The 27,089-nt window shown below is 41.4% G+C and overlaps 1 protein-coding gene across 7 annotated transcripts in view; it reads left to right on the top strand.

Moving 5' to 3' along the window:
- NKTR (natural killer cell triggering receptor) overlaps positions 1 to 21,218 on the top strand; it is a 36,495-nt gene extending 15,277 nt beyond the window's left edge. For 2 of the 7 annotated variants that reach the window (XM_066313597.1, XM_066313656.1), the window contains 11 exons: positions 7,007 to 7,036; positions 7,859 to 8,004; positions 8,924 to 9,146; positions 9,694 to 9,846; positions 10,860 to 10,947; positions 12,341 to 12,486; positions 13,508 to 16,444; positions 17,022 to 17,117; positions 17,241 to 17,300; positions 18,169 to 18,267; positions 20,006 to 21,218. In XM_066313597.1, the coding sequence (XP_066169694.1) occupies positions 7,007 to 7,036; positions 7,859 to 8,004; positions 8,924 to 9,146; positions 9,694 to 9,846; positions 10,860 to 10,947; positions 12,341 to 12,486; positions 13,508 to 16,444; positions 17,022 to 17,117; positions 17,241 to 17,300; positions 18,169 to 18,267; positions 20,006 to 20,084 (4,057 nt within the window). In that variant the 3' untranslated portion in view covers positions 20,085 to 21,218. The remainder of the gene's footprint in view (positions 1 to 7,006; positions 7,037 to 7,858; positions 8,005 to 8,923; positions 9,147 to 9,693; positions 9,847 to 10,859; positions 10,948 to 12,340; positions 12,487 to 13,507; positions 16,445 to 17,021; positions 17,118 to 17,240; positions 17,301 to 18,168; positions 18,268 to 20,005) is intronic. The other 5 variants (XM_066313646.1, XM_066313636.1, XM_066313626.1 and 2 more) reach the window with 5 other exon arrangements.
- The last annotated feature ends 5,871 nt before the right edge of the window (positions 21,219 to 27,089 follow it).

The raw sequence follows: 27,089 nt of genomic DNA, 5'->3' as shown, positions 1-27,089 counted from the left end.
AGAATGAATGGCGCTTCCCTGTCTTCGGTAAAGGAGTAAATTGTCCTCAAGAATCTTGTTTTTTGGGTTTTTTTTTTCTTTGCTTGAAAAAGATCTTCAGTATGATATGATGTAGTTCAGATAAGAAACATTTTTAGGTCTTTTTCCTAAAAAATGTCCTAAAAATGGAAGATGCATAGGAACCTAAAAGAAAGTCTTCTCACAGTTACTACTGGAAGAGAAATAAAATTGTTTCAAAAGCTTGTTTTGTGTTCCCTTCAAAGGAAATTTTAGATGTTGTGCTTCATTCCAATAAATCTGAAAGGATATGTGTGCACATTAATATGGAAAAGAGTTTACATAAATACAACTCCATGGCTTAATGAGCTCTCTGAAGGCGTTTGTTCATTAGTTTTCCCTTCATGACTTGCCTTTGGGTTCTCTTGCCTTAATTTTCCGTTTTTAAGCTTATCTGAACGTTAAACGTGCAAACCTAATGATGTCACATCAGTCAAGCAGCTGTCATTTGAGGGCTCTAAAGTTTCTTTTCTCTCCTGCATTTGATTCCAAAGTCATCTTCTTTCCCTGATGCTTGGTAGGCTCAGATGTTCAATCAGATTTTAAACACCTTGTCTCTGCCCACACACCAAAACAACCCGAGATTGTGTTGGATACTAAATTATAATTAATACAGGACAATAAATGAAGACTATTTAAAAAGCACTTACATCGAATACAGAAGTATTTGAAAGGTGCAGATTCCTTGAAAAATTCTGGATTTTTTTTCATAGAATCACTGTAAGGAGAAGTGTTAGTTCAGTGGGAATTGAGGCAGAGTAAGAGACCTCAAATCTTCCACGTGAGCTGGATTGACCTGAGCTGCCTGCAGGAATCCAGAGCTGCTTTAGGCTCCTGGGGTGTCCTCTGTGGCCTTCAGGGTGAAGATGCTCTGGAGCTCTTGCCTTTACCTGCCTGCCTGTTCAGATTTTTGGGGTATCTCTAATGTCTGAAAAGGCACCAGCCTGCCCTGGAGCCAGGGAAGACAATCAGGATTCCAAGGGGGAAAATCAGCTCCTAAAGGTTTTATCTAAAGGCGGTTTCTGCCTTCACTTTAAAATGCAGTTTATTAAAGCAGTTAGTCTTGCTGGCTGGCATTTTTCTGATTACATCAGGGAATATACAGTGCATTTATGGAGCTTTCCTTTTATAAAATATTTTCTTCCTTTACACTTTAAACTGAAATTAAAATGTGGGGTTTTTTTATACTCCCAGTAATGCTCAGTTTCGCTGTAGTTTATAATTAGAAAAAATATTCTCCAAATGTTTAACCTGAAAAGTGTGTGATAGGCAATCCTCAGGGGTAGCCTTCAGATATTTTTTAAAATATTTTTTATCTATTTAATTTCATTAATTAAATGTATAGAAAGGGGAATTGTTGATCTGAGCTTCTTTAGAGCTGTGCATTTGTTTTCAGGGATGAGAACTCTGTATCTTGTACACATCTAATGTAGCAGATAAGGAGTGCAAATAAATTATTTTCTTTTACATTACAGTTTCTCCCAGTAGGGCTAAAATAATAGCAAGGATCCTGGCTATTAACAGTATTGTTAATTCATCAGAATTCCCTGCTCACCACAGAAAAGTTTTATTTGGCATAAGGACTCTTCACAGGAAGTAATCAGGCACCAACAAACCAGGCACAACAAGACTCTGCAATGTCTAAAAGTTGGTAAAAATCGATTTGAAGCGATCAGTTTCACTTGAAATTGAATCTCCAGAGTCACCTTACTGTAAACAGTCATCTGACCCATCCTTGAAAATCATCAGCTTTCTTGGATTGGTCAGGAATTTCTGTGGCATGAAAGAGCTGGGAGGATTTATGGGCAGCAGTGAGAACTGGGCATGGAAAAGGCAGTGGAGGTGATGTTAGGAGGCTTCAGGGAAAAGCCTGGGCTGAAATAAAAGCTCTGGTGGAGAGTGTACAGTGCAGAGGTGGAAAGAGTCACAAGTGTGTCTGTGGAGTATCAGAAGTGCTGGGTTTAATGCTTTTTAGACTAATTTCCCCTCTTTTTTTTTTTTTTTTTTTTTTTTCCCCTTCCTTGAGAAAGAGCAACAGTTGGGTGGGAAGGAGAACGTGAGGGAGGATTGTGAGTTCCATGCATATGTGCTGTAAACAGGCCAAGTCTGCTCTCATGTGCCTGAGAAACATTTCCTGCTCTGGAGGAACACAGCATTTTGCAGTCCAGCAGAAAGGATCCAGAGAGAATCCCTTTAGATTTGTGAAATTCTGTAATTTCAGTTCTCTTTACCCAAAGACTGGGAGCAGTTCATTGCAGGCTTGTGTTGAAGGGAGTTGTAAAGGCACCAGGTTAGAAATTGGCTCTTTGTGTTTTCAGGAAGCTCCACTATGACTTTTTTTTCTTGTGAATAACTTCCTGTAGAACCCTCAGTGATCTTGCAAGTGTCCTAAAGCCATGTGGGGATGTTAATCTGTAACTTTCCTGTTTCCATGTGGGTGCTGAGTGCAGAATCCCTAGGATGGGGCAGAGATTGGCAGGAACCCCTCCAGAATCTTTCCTTTTTCTCTAACTCTGGTAGCTGCTTTGGATTTCTGCTGCCAACAGCAGCAGTAGTTACTGGGGAGCACATCTAGATCTCTGCACAAACAGAGCTGAGCTCTTCAGGGCCCTGATATCCAGGGCTGCTCCTGGATATTTCGGCTCAGTGGCTGGATTCCTTTGGGTGATGCTCTGGAGCCATGTGCTCCCTTCTCATTTCAGCTCATCTAGGAATATCTTGTCCCTTTAGAGCCATTCCATCATTCCTGTGGCCATCTCCCACCTGCCAGGGAGGAAATTCACAGTCTAAAATAGTGCAGCTCTGGTGAAAATGAGGGAATCAAGTCACGTTACTGAGACTCCTGATCCTGCCAGGGGCTCTGCTCTGTTTCCCTCTCACACCAATCTGTCAAGCTACATTTGTAACCAACCACAAGTGCCCCTGAGAAGGAAAAGTAAAGCAACAATAGGAAGCAAAACAAAGTAACTTCTTGGTTAAAAGAGGGAAGTTTTGTGTCATAATTCTTTTATTGCCTCATCCAGCTGTGGAGTTTGCTGAGGAATAAGCCCTTATTGCAACCTAAAGAGGAGTCCTGGATTCTGTTCCTTATCAGTTCAAATGCTTGGAGTTCTTGCCTCTCTGTTCCACAGCTATTTAAAACTTGAGTCTGATTTCCTATTACTGACAGATTTATTTTTTTCCTTATAAGAGGGTGTTGTTGGTTTAATGTGTCTCTCAAGTTCAGCTTTCTTGCTCAGAACTAAATAGAATTTTTTGTTTTAAAAACGTTTTGTTTTTAATGTGTGGTGCCATGCCCAGTTCATAAATTGAAACAAAGGGACTGCTTTGATCTGCTAAATGAAGGATAAAATAATTTGGGAGGACTCTTGTTTTGATTTTAGAAATTATTTCTGGATGTTACCAGCTCATTAAAAGTAGTTAATATCTTTTTGGTGTCCCAAACCAGGTATTTTTCTAATCAACAGTAATAATTTCCTTTTTTTTTTTTTTTTTTTTTTTTTTTTTTTTTTTTTTTTTCTGTGAATGAAATACCTTTGAGCTAATTATTGAACAGCTGACTAATACAAAAATGAAAAACTGTCAAATGGAAGGGGCTGATGTTGCATTATCTTTGAGCATTATTGGTACATGTGCACCTCTCACAGAGGCAAGTCTCATTGGCTTGATCAAAAGCTAATGGAAAAATGAAAACATTCCCAGGATACTTTTGTGTTTCATCAGTAACAAAAATATCGTTTCAGTGCTTGACTATGCAGAGATAATTAATCACTGATAGTTTATTGGTGGGAGGGGGGCCGTGGATAAACTGATAATCCAGTTTTAAAAGATTGCTGCTGCTCAGAATTCCACCAGAGGACAAATCCAGTATCAGCTGCTGCAGCTGTTTAGGCTCTTTTGCAGCTGCAATGTGGTTTTTGTTCTAAAATTCTGAACAGAAGCAATCAGTGCACATACTGTAGAGAAAACACTGATTTTCCTTAGTTGTAGAAAAGCTTCATAGTATGAGGAGGATGGCAGCTGATTATGAAATGTCTGAAGTTGTGAATTTCCTGGCTGTGCACGTTTCCTTTGTGAATCCAAACATTTGTGTGCCAGCCTGGGAAGTTTCTGCTTAGGGATGGATTCAGCAGAACCGTTGAACCCCTGTGGAACTGCGAACATGTGAATAAACCCACAGAAACTGGTTCTTCATCTGCTGCAAGTTGGGCATTTTTTTGCTGTATTGAGACTTAGAGGGGCGTGGGGGCATTCTCTAACTGTTTGGTTTTGCAGTAGTTTTGCAAGCAGGTTTTGTCTTGAGTTTTGTTTTTGTTTTTAAGGAGAACTTTAGTTTTCAAAGTACCTTGTATTCTAAAGAAAATTTAGAGCCCTCTGTTAGGCATCCTTTTTCTGCATACAACTTGATTAATATTAATTTTAAACTTGTATTTAATAAAACATAGACTCAGTTTTGTCTGAAAATGTATTACAATTTATTTCTGCCATTTTTGTGTAAAATTTACAGAAACAGTGTTACATCGTGCGCTCCAAAGGTAATGTCTCATTCCTCTAAGGCTGTGTCCTTTCCTTTTCTTTCTGTTTTTTTATCTTTCTTGTTTTTCTGATCATATTGTTATGTGCATTGAACCCTTTGTTAGGTCTGAGGTTCTTTGGGGGGGTGGGTGAGAACATGCTTTTATCAAAAAGATGATTTTTCTCTTCAGCAGTATCTTAAACCAATTGAAACTTGAGTGAAGCAAGGTATTTGTCCTTCTGTAAATAACTTGCATAACCGTGTCTATTAAAAGGCAGATTTTTGAATGGTTTAAATGATGAGAGCTCTATATAGAAATGTTCTAACAAAATATTATTTTGGGGGATGAACTCATCCTTACTTTGGGTTTCCATAGTGCCAAGACAGGAGGTAGGTTTGCTCCTGGTTAAGTTTTGAAGCCAAAGCAAATATCCAAGGATTGATGCAGAAAACCTTGAAATGCTTTTTTAAAGTGCATCTTCGCAGAATAAATGTCAGATTACAACTCTAACACCGAGGTGAGAAAAGTTTCCAAGGCACACCAAGGATTTGGGGCTCTGCTTCCTATGGGAAGTTGTTCAGTCACCCAAGTCCTTGTGGTGCATCTGAAGGGTTTCCCTTTGGCACAGAGCTTCTCCTGGTGAACAAGGACAGAAACCATGTCCACTTTATGTCTCCAATTGCCAAGGCACTGGGGAAGCCTCTGCTGGGTTTTAATGCACCAACCACCCTTTTCTCTGCTCAGTAGGGACCAGTCTATAGGCAGCTCCTGCTCAGGTAATTTGCTTAATTAGTCTCAAATGCTGCTGCAGCATGGCAGGAGCACCTGCAGCCTCCCCAGCCCTGGGTTTGAGCCTATTGCTGTTTGCAGCTAATTCTAAACACTAAGTCTTCACTACTATTGGTTTCATTGAAGTAACCCACTTCTATTTTTTTCACCCCTTTAAATCAGCTTCGTAATTAAACCCACTTAAACTGTTTACTTAACAGCAGGTTGTTAATGCAGTTAACTCTTGCTTCAAGAGCTTCAAAAGCCGTAAGGATTTTTCTCTTTGTAGCAATATGCTATGTTAGCAAGGAAAAAAATCAAAGAACACCCACTGCTATTGAGAAATTTAATGTTGTGCTAATAGCATTTATTCCCCTGTGTTAACCCGAAGAAGTTTTCTGCATTATTCAGTATTACAGAAGTGGATGGGCTGGCTGACATTTGGAGCTTAAAAAAAAAATCCATCAAGAGTGTAAACACTCCTGATTCACAGTTCCACCTTTTGGGATGTGTTCAGCACTGCTGTGTTTTGTGACCTAATAGTTCAAAACTCGAGGGAAGAGGAGTGTTTAAGAAGTAATATTTTATTCTAGCAGTGAAATACTGACTTCTTCATACCAAATCTGTGTTATTGTAAATTTAGAAAAAATCACCTCTGATTGATTATTTATTTTGAGAGAAGGGAGTTCATTGGAAGAAGGCTTTAAAAGCACAGTAGTTTTTGGGAGGAGAGAGGAAGAATGTTTTCACATATTAAAGTAACTTCAAAAGTGATTTCTGTTTTATTTCTCCCCCAATATTTCAGCAGAGGCTGATGTTCTTCACTCAATATTCCTGCATAGCAGGATCCCCTGTGCAGCAGGAATTCAGACTCACTTGGAGAAGTAATTTTAGTTTGGCTTTGGAAAAGGATTCACAGCATTAGAATCCAACATATTTCTACAAAAGGCAGTTGCATTTTCCATTCAGGCTCAATGTTGAGAAGCTGAAAAATAGGGAGGAAATCTGCATTTATCAGTGGAGTGTAGGTGGCACAGAATGTCTGCTGTTGATTTTGGGAAGCCTGTGAGTTTTTGAGCTGAAGTGTTTGATGATTTAAGACCAAAATATTGCTTTGCATTCTGAGTCAGGAGGCCAAGCAGGTAAAGGGGAGTGAGAAAGAAGTGGTGGGAAGTGAGGGCAAGCAGAGAATCTCTGACATATCATAACTCTTCTTTTTTTAAATAAACTGTATTTAAAGTGACCTTGCAATCTAAGAAGCTGACAAGCCCAGAAACATTTAAATCCCACTGGTCACCTAATATTTATCACAAAGTTGTATCTTCTCTGTGATTAAAAATCGTAAAGTTACGTTCAACGTGTATTTAAAGACACTTGGAAATTGTTTACTGCATGCATGAAATGATACTTGGTACAGCTTTCAGTATGCACACTTAGCTAAACTTCAAATAAATACCATGTAAAAGTTTAAGAAAGCCTATGTGCATAATCTGTAATTTTAATTTGTTAATTCCATGTATTTAACTGTGTTTTTTCACTATTTTTGTCTTACCTTCACTTCTTCTTTTTTTTTTTTTTTCTGTGTCATTCTCCTCTTTTACTTCATCTGAATCCCTGATTTTATTTTATTTTACCATCTTCCCATCTTGCTGTTTGTCCAACAGAACAACAAAACCTGCTCCTCATCTCGATGGGTAAGAATCCTTTCCAATTTTGCTCAAACGATTCCTAAAGTTTGAGGGTTGTATTGAAAGTAGACAACAATGGGGAAACAAATCCTTAGTTCTGCGCAAGATTATACAATGGGACGAGATGGAAAACAAAAGTTGCAGTTCTATAAAAATTTCAAGTTGCAACTTATTTCCTAAAGCTGGACAAAAACTTGAATTGTCTTAAATCCTAAGATGATTTCTTTAAAACTGGTTGCTGCCCTCAGCCCATCAATCTGGGAATTGAATTGCCAAGTTTAATATATTGGAGCAGTCATCTCTTTTGGGGCATGTTTTTATCCCTAAAATTTATGGGGGAAATGGAAGACAGAAAGAGAAATGTGGTACCATAGAACAAAACCAAGGATTCCTTTTTTTTAACTGTCCCTGTAATGCCAGGGGGGAATTGTATCCTGGGTTTGTAAGGACCTATAAATTCTTCTTCTCTGGGGAGGACTTTTGTCATGTTTATAGATGGGCTTTTGATCTCTGTTGCACAAAACTGCAAAAATAGAAGGGTGGGTTAGGAATTATAATGTTTACCCTGCCCTTGTAGAGGAGAGGAGACTCCTTCAACTTGAGGGAAGTACTTGATGTCAGAATGGATCTTTGTTTCACATTGCATAAAATCTTAGCATTGTCGTCAGTGTTAAACTTAAAGTAATTTTTTAAAACATCTTACTTAATGCATAAAGAGCTCAAAGTTTCTGCCTCAAACCGACTTTTTAAATGTGAAATTAATTGGAAAATCATTACAGTGGTTCATAGGTATTTTGTACTTAGTGAATGCTGGGGTTTTTTTTGCAGCGTGCACGTTGTCTTTGGACTGGTTATTTCTGGGTTTGAAGTGATAGAACAGATAGAAAATCTCAAAACGGACACAGCGAGCAGGCCCTACGCAGACGTCCGGGTCATTGACTGCGGGGTGCTGGTCACCAGGTCAGCTAAAGATGGTGAGTGCCTGCATCCCCAAATTTACTGGTGTTCATGTTCTCAGAGAGGACAAAAATCCCACCAAAAGCTAAAAATCATTATGGTCCATGTGTAGAATCTTAATGAATTCTTGCGAGCCTGGAAAACGTAAATCTTGGTGTAGGAGAGGAAGGCACAGCAAAAAAAAGAATATTTTCTGTCCTCAACATCTGTCCCCTGTTCAGTTTAGAGGTTGACATGATAATCTCAAAAAGGACTGAAAAGTTCTTTTTCTGTGTTTGAGAGAGGGAGACACAAATGCACATTTCTTCAAGTTGGATTTTGTGCATTTTCCAAAGGTTTATTTCAAGATTCTGTCAAGTTAATATATCCAGTATATGTGGTCGAGCTTATTTTCCTTTTCATGAAGATTTGTGGAGAATAAATGATCTTAAATATATGTTTGGACAGTGTCTGTGAATTAGTGGAGTGTTATAAGTTTGTATTTTCTACCTAATTTCTGATTTTCCTTAAGGATTAGGTGGTTATCTATGTCCTTTAGAGAAAGTCATGAGGAGCCATAGTGTAAAAGTGTGAGGATGCAGAAAAGAAAAAATGACAAAGTTTTAAAAATAAAAAATACACGACTGAGCCGGTTCTTAATCTTTGATTTGTAACCTGTGCACTGTTTCCAAAAGCACCTATCTTTTTTTAGTAGGAGTAGTCTTTGCTTATTTGTGTATTCTATCTTTGCTGGAAAGTATTTGTATCATGCCAACAAGGATTTAGACTGGGCACAATCAGATGAATTTTTATTATGATTCTTTAATATTGTGAAAAAGTTCACTGAGCTTTTTAAAAATGGCCCATTTGTGTATTTATGCATCTATAAAGTTGTGTGCTTTGTGCTTTTACATGCACACACATGGGCATGGTGTAAATTTAAAATAACTGTTCCAGCTTTGGAGAAGAAGAAGAAGGTTTGCTCTGACTCAGAAGCCTCAGAGTCCTCCTCCAGTGCATCCAGCTCTTCAGAATCCTCATCTGAGAGTGAGGCTGAGAATGAAAGGAGCAGGAGAAGAAAGAGGAAAAGAAGAGCTAAGACCAAACAGTCCAGGAAACGAAGGAAGGAGGAGAGGAAGAAAGAGGATCCAAGGTGCAAGCGAACCTCAAGCCAAAGACGGTGACTGGTCTCTTAAATTCAACAGTTGCAGTGAAATCTGGGGGATTCTGCTTTGTTTTCATGAAGTGCTCAAGCAGTAAATACGAAAATGCTTTTAAGTTTGGGGGTTGGTGCATGATTTTATAAACAAGCAAGAAACTCAGAACCTGAGCTTGTTGTTGTGTTTTCCAGGAAATTGAAAATCTTTGTAGATAGAAGCAAGAGTGATGTTGAAATAACTAAATCCCAGCATGTGAAACTATTCAGGGTTCAGCACACCTGTGTAAACGTGAGGCTTAAGGGAAATTGCAGAACTTTGTAAATACATTTGATTAGATTTTAGAAATACTTCACAACAAGTTATAAATGAAAAGCAGAATTATTTGTGGTAAAGCAAGAACTGAACTTTCACTCCAGTAATAGTGGCCTCCCTTTAGCCTAAAATGGGTTGTGGAACACATTCTGGTTGTTAAGCCAGCTTTAAATTCAATGCATCTTATCTTGGAATCCAGTTGGAGAAGGGATTTTTCCAGGTGACTGTGATTTCTCCCCCTGCTCTTTCCCTCAGCAGCCTTTCTGACAAGAGCGATGTCGCAGACAAAGTCGACCTTAGCACAAAGCGGGACAAGCCCGTGGTACGTCCTGAAGAAATCCCCCCAGTGCCTGAAAATAGATTTTTGCTCAGAAGAGATGTGCCTGTTGTCAATGTAGAGCCTGAACCGTAAGGATCTCCAAGCTTTTTATTCTGACTTGCTGAAAACTGTGCATGAAATGTTCCTGTTAACGTTCTCTTCCTGCCTGCAGTGTCAGAATTGCTGCATGAGGTCATTTCGTTGGCCTTTTTACAGTTTCCTTTGTAATATTCCTTGTGACCTGTGCCAGGGGTTTTCAGTGCGGTCTCAAATTTTTTTCATTGGTCTTTAAGGGTGTTAAACTCCATTTAAAACAATTAATGAATAATTTCAGAAGTAATCATGCAATGCAAACCACAGGAAATACTTGATTGCAAGGGAAACTTGGGATTGGGAGAGGTGATTTTTAGCCTGATGAAGAAACTTTGGTTCATAATCAATCACCTGGAATTTTGTGACTTACCAGTGTTTGAGAGTAAAAGAAAATACTCTTCCTTTGCTAAAAAGGAGGTCACAAGTTCACAAGATGCTTTCAATGTGTTTTTACCTCCACTGTCAAATTTCTTTGCTTTTGTAACTGAGCTAATCCATTACAGTGGTAGATACCTCTAAAATCAGTGTTGGGTTTGTTTGGTGTTGGGTTTTTTAATTTTCCCTTAATGGTACAGTCTCCTATAAGTCTTTTCTTGGAACATCATTCATGTTCCCAAAGATTCACTTACTACTTTTGGGGATGTTACATAAGGTGAATGAAGCTGTGAACTTTCCTGAAATGAGATCTTGAAACTCTTCTGCCCCTGTTGTCTTCAGGATTTGTGCCCCAAACACAAGTTAACCTTTTGTGACAGTGTTTTGCAAGTTCATTGTTAGCATTAATTTCTGTGTCAAGACATCAGGCTGCACATTTGGTTGAAAACAAATACATGTTGATTTGCCTTTTGTTGCAGAACACTCTTGCTTTGTTTCTTGAAAAAAAATTGCTGTATTCTGTCTGAAAATAAATGAATAAGATGATGAATGTTTCTCATTTTTAACTTAAATTGATTGTAAGTTAATTGGGTTTTTTTTACTATTTAACTTCATACCCTGTTAATTTATGTAGGAAGCTTCTTGATGCTGCTCCAGTTCTGACTGACCAGAAACCATCAGTCTCTAAATCCGGACGAAAAATTAAAGGAAGAGGCACAATAGTATGTGACAATTTTATTTATTTCTTTATTTCCTCTCACCCAGAGTATCTTCCCTGACTTCGAGCTTTGAATTTCCCTGGAGGGCTTTGTATGACACTTTATTTACATGTTGCAGGATACAGTTTCGAAAGCATTGAAATCTTGTCAGGTAGTTGATTTTATAACACTTTTTTCCATCCTTCCTGTTACTGTCTTTTTACTTAAAGATTGTTTGGAGGAGAAAAAAAAAAAAAAAAGCCTAAATAGAATGTTTGGAAATACTTATGTAAATATAGACTTGGGGAAAAATAACTTAAAGTAGAGTGGAATTGCCTTCTGCCAAATATTGGGGTTTCTGTCTATTTTTTTCATCATTTTGGCACTCTCTCAGCAAAATTAAGACTGAAAAAAGATGTCATTTAGGGCTGGCAGTTGGTGAGGCACATTTTCTCTCCATCTCTAATAGCCTTTATTAGCACAGTTTCTGTCCAGGTGAAGTTCACTGATGTTTTTCAGAATATTTGTTTGTACGTTCCATGAGACTCCAGAGTGTAAAATGTGAGAATTAGGGAGGTCTATGACACCCTGCAATCTTTTAGGCCATTCTTCTGTAAAAGCTGTTTTTTAAGTAGTCATTGCTTCAGCTGAAACTATGGGGAAGCTTTGAGTAGCAGATTATCTTGATTTTGTTTTTTTTATGTAAGAAGGATGTCTTAAAGCCTTCTGTAATTACCTGGATAAATAAATTCATGCATCTTTGTGATTTTATTCTGGGGGACAACACTTTTCTCCCCCCCATTTTCACTGCTTTCATAAGTGGCCTGAAATTGAGTCAAATCCAGATGTGCTTTTATTGAGTCAAGGAGCATCTGATTTCCTCACAGAATTTACCTAAGTGTGTATCCCACTGGGTAATGGAAAATAATGAGTTAGCAATAGCGCAGTTCTTCTTTCTCTGTTGTACAAGTAGCTCTTGTTGCCTACTTTAAATGCTCTGCCTATGCATAATTTTTTAAATGTGGAGCATCATTGCTCTTTTTTGTGAAAGAGTTTGGGAGGTGTTTTGTGAGGCTTTTTGTTTGGTGTTCTATTTTTTTTAAATTGCTTTAAAGTGACTTAATCTGGATTCCCATTTCCGAAGAGTTGAGCAGCAGTAACTTTTGAAATGGGGTTTTGTCTTTACCCCTACAAACCATGAAGCATCTGACTAAAGTAAAACACCTGTGCCTTAAAAAACGAGAGTGGTTATCTGCAGTAATCGCGTTATTCCAAAAGCGAATCCGCGGCCTCTTCCTTTCAAAAAGCCGGGCGAGCTGCTGGCCTCTCTCAGGCTTTGCAGGATGTTGTGAGTGTAAAAGATGCAGCAGTTGTGTGAGAACACCCTCCCTGCAGCTGTGTGTGTTTGCTGTCCCAGCGCTATCACACCCCGCCGCGCTCCCGCTCCTGCTCCGAGTCCGACGACGACGAGAGCAGCGAGACCCCTCCCCACTGGAAGGAGGAGATGCAGAGGCTGCGCACCTACCGAGCACCCAGCGGGGAGAAGTGGAGCAAAGGAGACAAGTAAGATAAGCCTTAGCACAGCTTGGAAATGTCCTGGCCTTTGACAAGCCAGGATTGATTGGGTAGATGTACCAGGGTGAGAGGAAACGGCCTCAAGTTGTGCCGGGGGAGGTTTAGATTGGATATTAGAATTTTTTTTTTTTTTTTGCAGAAAACACTAGAACAGGCTGCCCAGGGAAGTGGGGAGTCACCATCCCTGGATATATTCAGAAAACTTGTGGATGTGGCACCTGAGGGCATGGTTTAGTGCTGAACAAGATGGTTGTTGGTCTTGGTGATCTTAAAATCCCTGGAAATGTTCAGAAAACATGTGGATATGTCTTCTGAGGTTTACATGGTTTACTGCTGAACGAGGTGGTGGTGCTGGTGGTTGGACTTGGTGATCTTGAAGGTCTTTTCCAACTTTAAGGATGCAGTGATTTCCTTATCCTCAGAGTGGATTACATGGTTCCTTTGGAGTAAAGCAATCAAATCTACTAAGCCTTTGTTGTTTTAGTTGTATGTTCTTTCAGCAGTTGCAAACTGTGTGATAGATGGAAGTCAGCTCTCCAAAACTCCTGATGGCTTAGTATTAAATATGAGCTTCTATCAAATTATGAGAGACAAATCTTAAAAAGAAAACTTAAAAGTATTGTGTATAACTATCCGTGAATAATTGCAAATGTTTCTGGTTATTCTTTTTCATGTACTGAGGTGTTTTAAAACTTGTGTTTAAATGTGGTTTAAGGATCCTGTAGCTGTAGAGGTCAAAGTCCTCCAGACTGGGGTAATTAAAACCTTAAATCTCTTTACACGGGTGATAAAATATGCAAAATTTGCAGGTGTTGGCTGATTTATTTTTCAGGGAGAAGTAGCTCTTGATATTGATGCAATTCTTTATCTTAAAATGAGTGTAAGGAACTCAAAGCAGCTCTCCGGTTTCAGAGTGCGTGTGCTAGGGTTTATGTAAACTTAAGTTGAAAAATACTTAATTTATCTAAAGATTTTTAAGGCTTTTGCGCTTACTCTGTTTGTTTTCCAGGTTGAGTGACCCCTGTACAAGCAGGTGGGACGAGAGAAGCGCATCCCGGAGATCCAGGTCTTGGTCCCATAACGGTTATGCTGATCTAAGCACTGTGAGATACTCCAGCCATCACAAGAAGCACAGGAAAGAGAAGAAGAAAGTGAAGCATAAAAAGAAATCTAAAAAGCAGAAGCATTTCAAGAAGCACAAGCAAACGAAGAAAAAGAAAACATCAGCCTCCTCAGATGTAGAATCCTCTCATTCCTTCCACAGGAGGACAAAACCGTCTTGTGATCGTGAGAGGAAATCTCGTTCTTCCTCATTGTCTTCCAGGCGTTCATCCAGGAGAGACTGGTCTAAATCTGATAAGGAAGACCAGAGCTTGTCATCTTTATCAAGTAGAGGGTCACGATCGTACTACAGGTCCAGATCCAGGTCTAGATCTAAATCAAGATCTTACTCCAGAAGAAGTTCTAGATCAAGATCAGCCTCTAAATCATCACGATCTCGAAGTAGGTCACGGTCAAGTTCTAACCCCAGGCAGCAAAAGACTGTTCCCCCCTCTCCACGGAATATTTCAGCACGGTTAACGGACACTAAGTTGGCCAAGACTGCTGAGCCTGTCCGAGCAGTGATACTGCCCAGTGACAAGGTTATCGTGCCACCAGTTGTCCCAGAAAACCTCCCTGTCATACCCTTAAGTGACAGTCCTCCGCCCTCAAGGTGGAAACCTGGGCAGAAACCTTGGAAGCCATCGTATGAGCGAATTCAGGAGATGAAAGCTAAAACAACCCACTTAATTCCCACCCAAACTAATTACAGTTTAGTAGTCGTTAAGGAGGCCAACACTTCATCCTCCTATCGCAAGCAGGAGAGGAGCTCCGAGAGCGATCGGAGCGGTTATTCCAAAGGCCGCAGTGACAGGAGCTCGGAGAGCTGGCAGAGGTCCAGGAGCAGGTCCTCTCGAAGCCGGTCATACTCCAGATCTTACTCAAGGTCTAGAAGCCCATCGAGCTCGAGGACAAAATCTCCTTCTTCTGGCAGATCACCGTCCCCGAGTAAATACCGCAGCGACAGGTCGGGGTACAGCGAGTCCACATCTGACTATTCCCTCAGCGATGAGGACAGGCACAGGAACAAAAGGAAATCCACATCCAGCGATCCCAAAGCTCGGGGCCTCAAACTGAGGCAGGAAACGAGCTCGGAAAGCACTTTGCCTTACAAGCATCCAAAGGACTACGATGAGTCTTCCCAAGGGTTGAAGGAGAGTGACAGTTTGTCATCCTCAGACTTCTCCTCCGACAGCGAGCACTCTGCCAAAGCCAAAGCAGTCCAAGAAAAAGATGGTCACTTTCCATTAGAAGGAGATGCTGAGAAACAGGATAAAAATAGCTTAAGTTCAGAGAGAAGGGAGGAGAAAGCCAAGGGTGAGCGGGATTCTGATCACTCGAAAAAGAAAGCAGCTAAGGAGAAATGCTCGGAGCAGCCCAGAGGTGGTGCAAAAACGAAACGCAAATCCTACTCAGGTAGCAAATGGGACTCGGAGTCGAATTCTGAAAGAGGAGAGGCAAAGCATAATAGGGGGGATTCCAGACTCTCCTCTGGGAAAGAAGAAGGAGAGGCCACCTCAGGGTCTGACACTGAGCTTAGTGTTACCAAAAGGATAAAAAAACAATCCAATTCCTCAGAGGGCTTTTTGGGCTCTGACTGCACGTGGAAGACAAGCAAACAGTTGTCATCTTCTGAATCTGAGAGTTCTTGTTCCAGCTCAGCAGACACTCGAGGCAAGTCGAAAAAACACAAGCATGGGTTGAAAAAGACTCCTAAAAAATCACATTCCAAAAAAGCAAAGGAAAAATCGAAAGGCAAAAAGGAGAAAAAACACAAAATCCAGAAAAGAAAAGAAATGTTTCATTGGCAGCCCCCCCTTGAGTTTGGGGAAGAAGAGGACGATGAGATAAATGAAAAGCCGGTTACTAAGGATGATAAAAAAGAAAAGCAGCTTAGCAGGGACATAAAGGATAAAAAACAAGTTTATGAAAAGGATGAAATAGTCACAGATAAAATGGGAAATGGTGAAAAGTCGAGTGTGAATGAAAACCTTTTAGATAAAAACACCACATGTGAGGCCTCGCCAGATCGCAGCAACCTTAATAAAGAGCCCATTGAAACAAGCACTTCAGCCAGTATTTTAAACTCAGGAATAAACGTGGCTGCCTGCAAGAGTGAGATTAAACAAGCTGAAGAAAATAACCAGAATGGGCTGGAAGATGTTATTCAGACAGATGACAACATGGAGATTTGTACTCCAGATCGTAACTCGCCGGGGAAGGTGGATGTGGATGTTTTGTCTCCTGTCGTTCTCACTGCTAAACCTTTAAGTGCTGATGTAAAAAAAGAGTTACAGGTTGAGACCCCTGAGCAAGATGCTGTCAAACTGGGAAACAACATAAGAGACTTCGTTAATATTAAAGAAGAAAAAGAAACGGGGAGGCAAGAAAATAACTCTGCCCCTGTGTCTGGTGCTAAAGACTGTAGTTTAAAAAGTGAAATTTCTGAAAATACTCCAAGCAATATGATAGATAATAAATGGAAGCCTTTGCAAGGTGCTGGTAACTTAAAACCAGCAGCAATTAGTACGACCACAGAAGTTAAAACTGTAGTATCAGCACCGGAGCCTAAACCAGCAGGTTTAAGAATTGAAATAAAAGCAAAAAATAAAGTAAGGCCTGGGTCTCTTTTTGATGAAGTGAGGAAAACAGCTCGGCTAAATCGTCGGCCAAGGAACCAAGAAAGTTCCAGTGAGGAGGAATCTCCAAGCAGAGATGACAACAGCCCTTCCAGGAGTCTCAGCAGGTCACGAAGTAAATCTGAGTCTAAATCCAGACACAGAACAAGGTCCATATCCTACAGTCACTCGAGAAGTCGATCCAGAAGTTCTACATACTCATATAGGTGAGAAGCCTGTGCTGCTCCCACAGCCAGCCCTGGTAAAATGAATGTTCTTATATTTTCAAGCGATGCTTTTCAGGTTTTGGGTTTTGTTTTTTAACAAAGTCCTGTGTTATAGAACCACAGAGTGGTTTGGGTTGGAAGGGACCTTAAAGACCATCCGGTTGCACCCCCTGCCAATGGCACCTTCCAGTATCCCAGGCTGCTCCAAGCCCCAGCCAACCTGGCCTTGGACACTGCCAGGAATCCAGGGGCAGCCACAGCTTCTTTGGGCACCCTGTGTCAGTGTGAAGTGTCCTCCTTGTTCTGTCACTCCATTGTCTAAATGTCCTCTCCAGCTCTCCTGGAACCCCTTTAGGCCCTGGAAGGGGCCCTGAGCTCTGCCTGGAGCCTTCCCTTCTCCAAGTGAACACCTGCAGTTCTCCCAACTTGGCTCCAGAGCAGAGGAGCTCCACCCCTTGGATTAACTCATATCATCTAGCAAATGCAGAATAAATATTTAGCTAGGAAGCTAAAGATCCATAACTTCTTCTGGTTCCCTGCTGCTCTTCTCCTCAGCTGTGCTGTCTCTTGGCTGCAGGTCCAGGAGCTACTCGAGGAGCCGGAGCCGGGGCTGGTACAGCAGAGATCGCTCCAGGAGCCGCAGCAGCTCCTACCACAGCTACAAGAGCCGCAGGTGAGTTCATCCAGCTGGTGCCAGTTGTGTTCTCCTCCTCTCTTTCCCCCTCTGCCCCTGCTCTCTTCAGCACTTTTGCTTTCTGTTTACTAAAAACCCCTCTGTGGTTTTGATTTTTGTCAGTCGGAGCTACAGCAGGAGCCGATCCAGGAGCAGTTCCTATGGTCACCACAGTCGATCCAGGTATGGATTGTCCTTTTATACAAATTCTGCAAGAAATGTGCTGCCCATCAAATCACCTTAGTATAAGTGTACTTTTATTTACATTTATTTCAAATAGACTTTATTATAGAAGTATTGTATGTGATACTATTATATATCGTGCATACTACCTATTTTATTATGCATACTGTAATGCAATTACTTATCTAAATACATATTTATTAATAAAAATACGTTTTTAAGATTACTTTTATCTCATAGAATCCCAGGATGGTTTTTAGTTAGGACCTTAAAGATGATCCAGTTCCAACTCCCTGCCATGGGCAGGGGCACCTTCCCCTAGACCAGGGTGCTCCAAGGCACATCCAACCTGGCCTTGGACATTTCCAGGGATCTGTAGTACTTAAAACTATTATTATATTACCATGATGGCAACTTAAATCAAAGCAAAATGAACACAAGACACTTCCAAAAGCTGAAAATACCCAAACCATCCTGGCATTACTGTTGCAGGTAATGCTATAAGTAGTAGTGAACACATTTGCTTTAGTTTTTTTTAAATAAAATTGAGTTATAAATGGAATTGCTTTGCTTGCTTTCAGAAGTATGAGCAAACAAGAATTTTACTAGGAAAAAAAAAAAAAAAAAGAGAACAAAACTATATAAATGCTTAGTATGACCTTCCTAATAAAATTTGAGATTTTACTGCTGTTTTGAAGATTGTTGTGTTGAAACCTTTATAAAGCGTAGAATTGTTCGCCACATCCTTGAAATTAATTTCTATACCGCTCCTCATGTCTCTGTATAAATACCCTTTAAACCAGCATTTAAAAGAGCATTTTAGGCCAGAAATTGTGAATTCACAATCACTCTTTTCCCCCCTTTAAAGCAGGTCCTACACCTATGACAGTTACTACAGCAGGAGCCGGAGCAGGAGCAAGAGGAGCGACAGCTACCGGAGATCTCGGAGCTACGACCGGAGATCCAGGTGGGTCTGACCCTGCCTTGGTGCACAAGGATCTGCTGAACACAAACACAGGATGTTTAACAAGGCCACAGTGCTGGGTTTTCCCCCATAAGAATAAGAAATGCACTCAGCAAAAGCAATAATTCAAACTAAATTCTAATTAAAATCAGAGCGTGCGTGTGAGCGAGGAGGTTGGAAGTTCTGACGTTGCAAATATGAGGATGGGGAAACAAACCAGGATAAGAAAAGGTTGGTTTCCAGTTCATTGTGTCCATGCATTCAAAATTAGCAACGTTCCGCAGGGAAATGATGAAATCCCTGTTCCTGGAAGTGTTAAAAACTTGTGGAAATGGCATTTTAATAGTTTATAATGGTTTAATGATGAAGATACTGAGGCTGGGTTGACCATTGGACTTGGTGGTCTCAAAGATCTTTGCCAATCTTAATGATTCTATGATTTGGTTTTTTTAAAATAATACTCAAGTGTTTCTTAAAACCCACATAGCTCACAAGATTTAAATTAAACGCTGTGTAATGGATTAAATGCTGCCTGGTATGCAGAGAATTCCACTGGATGGTAAATTCTTTTTGGTTATGCTGCAGAAGTGGATTTAAAACAATCTGGAAAAGAAATTAAAAGTTTTGCTGCAATCCAGGTTTGATTTTTAGCTATGTAGGATGTATTTTGAAAGAATATTTTTACCTGCAAATCTGGTGAGTTTAGAATAAATTTTATTTTCTGCAGTCTAGGGGATCTATGTCAGTGTAAGTGAGCACATTTCACAGAGATCAGAGATATGGATGGAGAGTTGTAGATATATTTAATATCACTGATGATTTGTTTTATACCTTTTAATATGCCCCCTATTAGTAATAAATCAGGTTTCTAAGACTACTGTACATTTTCATCCTCTCCTCATATGAATTTTTTCACAGCTTTATACCAACTCTTAATGGAACTTTGCTCTCACCCATTTGCACAAGACAACTTTCATCTCGTGCTGGAGAGAAAATTAATGAGATTTAATGAAGAATGTGGAAATAAACTTAAAAACCTTTGCTTTATTATATTGAGGAAGCTTCAGAGAAACAGTGTGGGATTAGGAAATGCTCACCTTTCACTTAGAAAGCTTCCCTTACAGGCAGGAGGCTGGAAAATCTCTGAAAGCTTGTTCTGTGTAATTTGAACATGTCCTGTGGCTTGTCTGAAACCATCTGGGTCCAGTGTTGACATTTGGCCAGGTGCTGAGCTTGGAATTTGTCTGGAGGAGCCAAAACATTTTAAATACAATTTCCACACTGCAGACACACAAACACCCCTCTGTTGTGGTTGTGGGGCCTAATTTTTTAAGACCCTCCTTCAAAGAAGAAAATAAAATATATAAATCAAGGATTTGTGAAATTATCCTAGCTGAGAAATGCTTGCAGTGTAAAATTCCACTTGTTAGAATACACTTCTCACTCAGCTCAATTAGCTTTTGTATAAAAACAATTTTGGATAGTTTTTAGCTGTAACAGAGAAAGCAAGAGGTTACAAATAGTTTGACTTGAGTTACACAGACTTTTTCATCATATGAATTTAATGATTATTTCCATTTTGAGTATCCTTTAATGAATCCTTCCCTTGCAAGAAATACAATCCTATAAAAGACTGGTGTGTTTTCTTATCTGTGACAACTTTTTGACATGATACAATTTTAAATTAGAAGCTCAAACTGCAGCTTTGGGGGCATTTAAATCTTTTTTTTTCTCCTTACAGGTCCTACGGTTCTGACAGCGACAGCGACCGCAGCTACTCCAACAACAGGAGCCCCAGTGAGAGCAGCAGATACAGCTGAGGATGTTCCTTAGAGGATAGAAACTGGATTCCAGAATTTTTTCAGTGTTACATTCAAAAAAAAAAACTGTCCTGACAGTGTCACAAGTGAAGGTTGTTTGCTGAATTAGCTGAAACTTTCCCGTTTAACAATGAACTCAACTCTCTGCTTACAGAGAGAGAAAGACTGAGCTCGACAGCTGATGTTATTTTTTATTTTTTTTTTAATGTCAAATGCAACTTTTACAAAATAATAATTAAAAAAAAACAACCCACCCAGTTTGGTTCCCTTGACTCAGCTTTTCCAAGCCATGAATGACACTTAGGTGAATTGCTGCTGCCACTTTTTGGGTGCAGCAGTCAGGACTGTCTTCAAGTTTGTTTATAAACACCTTAGGAAAGATGTGCTAGCAACTATTAAACTGTGAAGTCAATTTCTTAAAAAGGCTGCCATTTCTAGTTGATGAAAATGCTTTTTTTTTATTGCTGGAAGCTGTTTCCATGCTGTCTTGATTGTTGATTATTGCATTCTAGGCAGGATATAGGTGAGGAAAACAAAGCCTGCCACTCTGTCTTAATCCCTCCTGAACTGTGATGTTCCAGAATTCTGCTGGAAAAGGTGAGATGATGCACAGTGGGAATTGTCAAACTGACAAGCAGTGAGCAAAAGTGTGATGAATGAGTTTGGAGTTGAATATCCAACTTGTCTAAACTTTTTATGTTTGAAAGAGGAATTTTGTGATAAACAGCAACGTCCTTCAGAAACTAAAAAAAAGTGTTTCTAAACACTTCCTGACTTTGATTTCAGTTTATATTACAGTGCTTGGCATCCTTCAACACATTTTAAATGTTGTAAACCATGAGTGTATCATGAGCTTGTCCAAAGCACTCGTTCAAAAACTGACATGATGATAATTTTCTGAGAAAGCCAGGCATAAAGGTTCCTTTATCAAACCTCCTATATAAAAGCTCTGTATCCCATTCACCACAGGGAATATCAGATACTGATATTGCAGATACTGAACTATATCTTGTTAAAACAGGACTACAAAAATACTGGGATGCCTCATAAAAAACATGGACAATAGTTTCAAAGTAAAAGTTTAGTACCAAAAATTACTCATAGGTTGCAAGTAAATGGTTTGAAAAAAAAAAATAGATTCAGGCTGAAGACCATTGAGTCATTCTTGCAATATTCTGATTGAGTTGATTTAAAATAATCTGTAAAGTTTTTTGGGGGGGTTAGAAAGTTGTGTACTAAGAACCAGATTTTTTTAATGGCATAATGTGACCTGAAAATCGGGGTCTGTAGTGACAAAACAAATGTGGTTTGATTAGAGCTAACGAGCACTGTTGTACCATAACAGTTTCCATTACTGACTTTCTGTAATATCTGGAGATGCTTTCATTTCCTCATTTTCAAATATTGGAAATGATTTTTTTTCTTAATCTCATCAAGACCCAGTAGCTTTGAAAATTAAAAGCCGTAATTTCTCGCTGAGGCATCAGCTCCTTCTCTCTTTGATTGAATTAAGCTCCCCCAAATTCAATGAATTTTTGGTACACTTATAAAACATGAAAAGCAAGTTCAGAGGGAGATGGTGGTGATTCCCTCCATTTCTGTCCACCCACAGCACGTTCCTGAAACTGATTTGGCCAGGGAGGTTTTTCACTTTTCTAGAAGCACCCAAAACTCAGCTCTTACCCCTTTCCTATACTTAAAATTTAGTGACAAAGTGTATGTCCCAACCTTTCCACCCTTTGGTGAACTTCTTATGCTTTTTAGCATTAAATACATTTAATATCCAAGTCAGGATACATTTACAGACATGTTTCTAAGAGCAGCAGCCATCTCAGAGTCCTGAGCAAATATTTCAGTGATATTTGTTGTTGTTTTATCATTTTCAGTACAACTGTAACTTGTTTGTTTTTTTCCCCTTACTAAGAAAATAGAACTGAGGGGTTCATGGTGTTAAAAATATACAAGCATAACCATTGCTATTCAATATCTATTAGTAAAAATATTGCTTCAGGATGGGATTTTTGTCATATTTCAGATCTCATTTGACTTTTTAAGGCCGGGAAAAGGTAATGGAAATACGGTCAAACAATTAATTGTAGGTATCAAAAATTACTGCACTGTCACTAAAGTCTTTCATATCTTCAGTCAAAGGTTTATAAAGAAATTCCATCAGGTAGAGAGGATGGCTGGGGAGGGGTTGAGGGAAGGGTTGGGGGTATTTTTACTTAGTGAAGTCTGTTAAATTGTGCTTCAGATAGAAAACGTCCCCCTGAGCTGGTTTTCTAACACTGCTCTATGTTTTTGCAATTTTGCTATTCCAAAGTAGTTGCTGTTTGTAAAATAAACTTTTGTACATATCTGCAAATGCTGTTTTCTCTACATCTGGAAAAATCCGTGGTGCTTGCTGCTTGAAGGAAACAGGCAGGAAAATTAAAAATACGCTTTCAGAATCTGCTTTTGTCCCTTGCAAGACTCAGACACAAAGTTGCTTTTCCTTTTCCTGACTTACATAGGGGAACGATTCCTCAGCAGGACTCTGGGTTTACATAATAGTCATTGGAGGAACAAATATTTTGAAATTTCCAAGTGATTTGAGGTCTGGCCATTTCCTCGAGATCTATAAAAGGTTGTTCTCCTTGGTGAAAAGAAACACTTAACAGATCTCCACGGAAATCTGGGAATGGGCTGAGCTTATCCACTCTGCTAAATCTCCTTTTCCAAATCCACATTCCCAGATCGTTTCCTCAGCATATTGGAAATGTGCAGTTAGTCCGTGGCAGCAGATGTGGTGGCTTGCAGACTGATCCTTTAGTCTTTTCAGACCTTCTGTTCCACAGAAACTGGATCGCAGTGGAAATGCTGCCTTTGGCATGAGGGAAAGAGGAATTGCCTGGCTGTGAGGTAAAAAGGATGAGGGGAGGTGGTTCCTTGGTGTTTAGGGAGATCTGGATAACCTGGCACTGCCTGACCTTGGAGGGGAAGTGGCACCACCACAGAGCAGATAAAACAGTGAGTGTTGGACACCTGTGTCCCAGGGCAGCATAAACCAGCTTGTCATGGAGTGAGTTGGTTGGAAGGGACCTCAAAAGGGACCTTAAAACCCATCCAGTGCCACCCCCTGCCATGGGCAGGGACACCTTCCACTGTCCCAGGGTGCCCCAAGCTCCATCCAGCCTGGCCTTGGACAGCTTCTCTAGGAGACCTGTGCCATTGCAGAGAAAATTGGGAATTTCTTCCCATTGTCTTGTTTGACCCAGTCCTCTTTCAGTTTGCAGCCGTTCCCTGTGTCCTGTCCCTCCATCCCTTGTCCTCTCCAGCTCTCCTGGAGCCTCTGTAGGCTCTGAGCTTTCCCTGGATCCTTCTCCAGGTGAACAGCTCCAGCTCTCCCAGCCTGGCCCCAGAGCAGAGACACTCCAGCCCTTGGGACATCCCCGTGTCCTCTGGCTCCGTTCCTGCAGCTCCAGTGACCCCAGAGCTCGGCACAGCGCAGCAGAGTGGGCTGAAGGGGCACAATTCTCTCCCTGACAGGGTGTAAGAAGTAGTCACCAACCTTTCCTTTCAGAACACCATGTTTTTGATGCTTCCAGAACTGTATTTTCTGCAGGAGTCAGTCCTGGGGATCCCAGGGCTGCTCTCAGGTGCTGCTGTGGAGGTCACAGTCACCTTGAGCCAGCTCTGGAGGCAGGGCTGGAGCATTGCTGGGTAAAAATAGAGTGGTGACACCCAGGCATGGACTGCTGAGGACTGAAACAGGTCTGAAATCCTGCAATGAAATGAAATTAGTGCTCAATTAGGAGTGATTTCATCAAAGAGAATAAAAAAATGTCTAAGCGAGGTTTGGTGTGCGGGTCTGGGGTTGTTTGGGAATAGGTTGTCCACGGGATTTTGTGGAGTGGCTCTGTCTCCAGCTGCAGGTGAGTGCCTTGTCTCAAATAAGACCATATTAAATGTACCATGTGCCTCTCCTCTTACAACTCACAGATTTCCAAAGCCACAGCACAAACACGTTTTCCCTGCCATACCTCTGGGCCAGGAGATTTCCTTCCCAATCCATCCCTTCCAACCAAGGGCTATTTGTGTCCTTGAACTCAAGGGGAAGGGTCATTCCCAGTGCTCTTCCCGAGGATCCCTGGGTCTGTGGCACTGGATGAAATTTTTCTTCTGGCTTTGTGTGATTCCTGATGATCCCACTCGCAGTTCAGAGCAGAGCAGTGTTTGGATGACCTTGAGCTGCACCCTGGAATCCCATCTGGTGTCAATCCCAAAGGGAACTGCTGCTTGGGATTTAAATCAGGAGGAGCTCAAGCTCTGCGTGCCCCGCCCCTGCTTCACAGCCATGGAAATAATTCTTTTTTAGGCGCTGGTGAAACAGGAATGATTTTCCACCTGGTACATTAAAACTGCTTACAAATCATCTGAACAATTAAAGGGGCCCAGGCCTGAATTTCCTCACATCCACGTAATGCCTGGGAAGTGGATGGGATTGCACGAGTCAAATCAGAGGGCCAGATTTAGGGAAGTGTTTTCTTGGTTTTTTTTTTTGTTTTTTTTTTTTTTTTTTTTTTTTTTTTTCATAAAGGTAATAAATCTGTGCATGGTGGATGCACAAAGAAGGGACTGGCATTAATTTGGGATTAATTGATATTTCTGCTGTGTATTTGTCCTTGCAAGAATGGAGTGCAGCACAGGGACAGGAATGTCCTTATCTCTGACTTTGCACCTGCGCAAGTTTGGGCTCCTCACCACAAGAAACTGTGGGGCTGGAGCATGTCCAGGGAAAGGAGCAGAGCTGGGGAAGGCTCTGGAGCCCCAGGAGAGGCTGAGGGAGCTGGGAAGGGGCTCAGCCTGGAGAAAAGGAGCTCAGGGGGGACCTGGTGGCTCTGCACAACTCCCTGACAGGAGGGGACAGCCGGGGGACAGGGACAGGAGGAGAGAGAACAACCCCAGGCTGGGCCAGGGGAGGTTTGGACTTGATACCAGGAAAAATTTCTCATGGAAAGGGTGGTCAGGCATTGGCAGGGGCTGCCCAGAGCAGTGGTGGGATCAGCAGCCCTGGAAGCACTCAAAAAACGTGTGGCTGTGGCACTTGGGGACAGGGCTTGTGATGAACACGGCAGTGTTGGGGTAATGCTTGGACTCGATCTTGGAGTTCTTTTCCAACCTTAAGGATTCTGTGGTTCTGACACGGAGAGTTCTGAGCTCCACACAGCTTGTGAACACTTGTAGCTCCCACTCTGCCGTTGTGTCCCAGCCCTGGCCTCAGGCTGTGAAATTCCTTCACTAATTCCTTCAGACAGGAAGGGGCTGCCCTCCCTCTTGGGCTGTGTTTCTCTCCCAGCTCATGGTGCACACTGTGAGGGAGGATGAGGACGATCCTTCCCCTCTCCTTGGTGCCTTGGCCACCCTCTTGGGCAGCATCCATGTAACTTTACCCCGCTGGATTTTGGAGAAAGTCCAGAAGAAGATTTGGGAAAGTCCTCGTGAAGGGGAGAGGGCAAGGATTGCTGCACTTCCAGAAGAAACACCTGGCTCTTGGGAATGTGAGATGAATCAATCAGCAGAAGAAGGATATATGAGAAAGAATGAGAACAAACCCATTCCATTGAGCAGGAGGCATGTTTTGGTATAAAGAAAGATTAAAAAAAACAAAACAAAAACCCAACCAAACAAAAACCCCACCTTTGGTAAGCAATGCCAATTTTAGATATTATACCCCCTGTCAGTTAATTTCCCTTGTTCCCAGTGTCTGCCCTGAAGGGATAGATCAGTCCCTGTGGTGTCCTGTGACTGGGGCTGCCCAGGGGGGTCCCCATGAGCTGCTGGTGTCACCTGGTGTCACTTGGTGTCACTGGCATAGAGCAGCTGCTGCTCCCCAAGTGCCATCGCTGTTTGGCACCCAGGGAAGGCTGCTGTTGGAGTCCAGGACATCCCCTTGGATGACCCAGGACCCCAGGAAGGGAATTGGAGCCCTGGACAGGGGGGTGTGGAGCTGGTCCAGGGGGCTCAGAGACCTTGGCACAGAGCCCAGGAAAACACCAGGTTTGATTTTAGTCCATGGGAGAGGCTCCTGACACAGAGAGAGGAATTACAAACCACCAGGATGTGAAAACAGTGGTTTAGCACAGTAGAAGATACAAAATTCAGTAGTTTTGGGGTTCATAGAATAGAGAAAATGGGGACAAGATGGTGGAATTTGGGTGGTGCCTCATGTACTTCTCCTTCTTCCTCATCCTCCATCTTTTGGGGTGGTGATGGCACAGGGTAGTTGGAGTGGATTGGAGCAAAGTAGAAATGACACTTTTAGTGTGGGCACTGGGCATTGGCACAAAATAGTAAATACCCGACCCGTAGTTATCTGTATAAATGTCAGGGAACATCCCATCGGGGGCAGTCCCCTCGTGTCCCAGCGGCTGTCAGGACCTCGGCTGGGAGCAGAGAAAATTCTGAGATATCAAATAATAAACACCACGAGAAAACTGAAAACAGACCTTGAGGACTCTGCATTTTTATACCAACACGACTTGGGGCTTTTAGAGGGCCAAGGACTTTAAACCACCTAAACCTCAGGTGAGGAATTGCTCCTCTCCAAGAGCTGCAATGGCTGGGATTGTTCAGCCTGGAGGAGATAAACTCCAGGGTGACCTCACTGTGGCCTCCCAGTGCCCGGAGGAGCTACAGGAGCAGCAGAGAGAGAATTTTCAAGGGCCTGGAGTGAGAGGATGGGGACAATGGCTTCAAACGGAGGGAGAATAGGTTTAGGTTGGATATCAGGAATAAAGGCTTGGCTGTGAGGGTGGTGAGGCCCTGGAAAAAGGTTTCCCTGAGAAGCTGTGGCTGCCCCTGGAGCCCTGGAAGTGTCCAAGGCCAGGTTGGATGGGACTTGGAGCAATCTGGGATAGTGGAATGTGTCCCTGCCCATGGCAGGGGATGGCACTGGATGAGCTTTTAGGTTTCTTCCAAACATTCTGGGATTCTGTGATGATTTTAGGGAACGTGTTAGAAATC

The sequence above is a fragment of the Sylvia atricapilla genome, chromosome 1 (assembly GCF_009819655.1).
Source record: "Sylvia atricapilla isolate bSylAtr1 chromosome 1, bSylAtr1.pri, whole genome shotgun sequence".
In the NCBI taxonomy this organism is placed as follows: domain Eukaryota; kingdom Metazoa; phylum Chordata; class Aves; order Passeriformes; family Sylviidae; genus Sylvia; species Sylvia atricapilla.
This window is presented reverse-complemented; position numbering and strand designations above follow the sequence as displayed.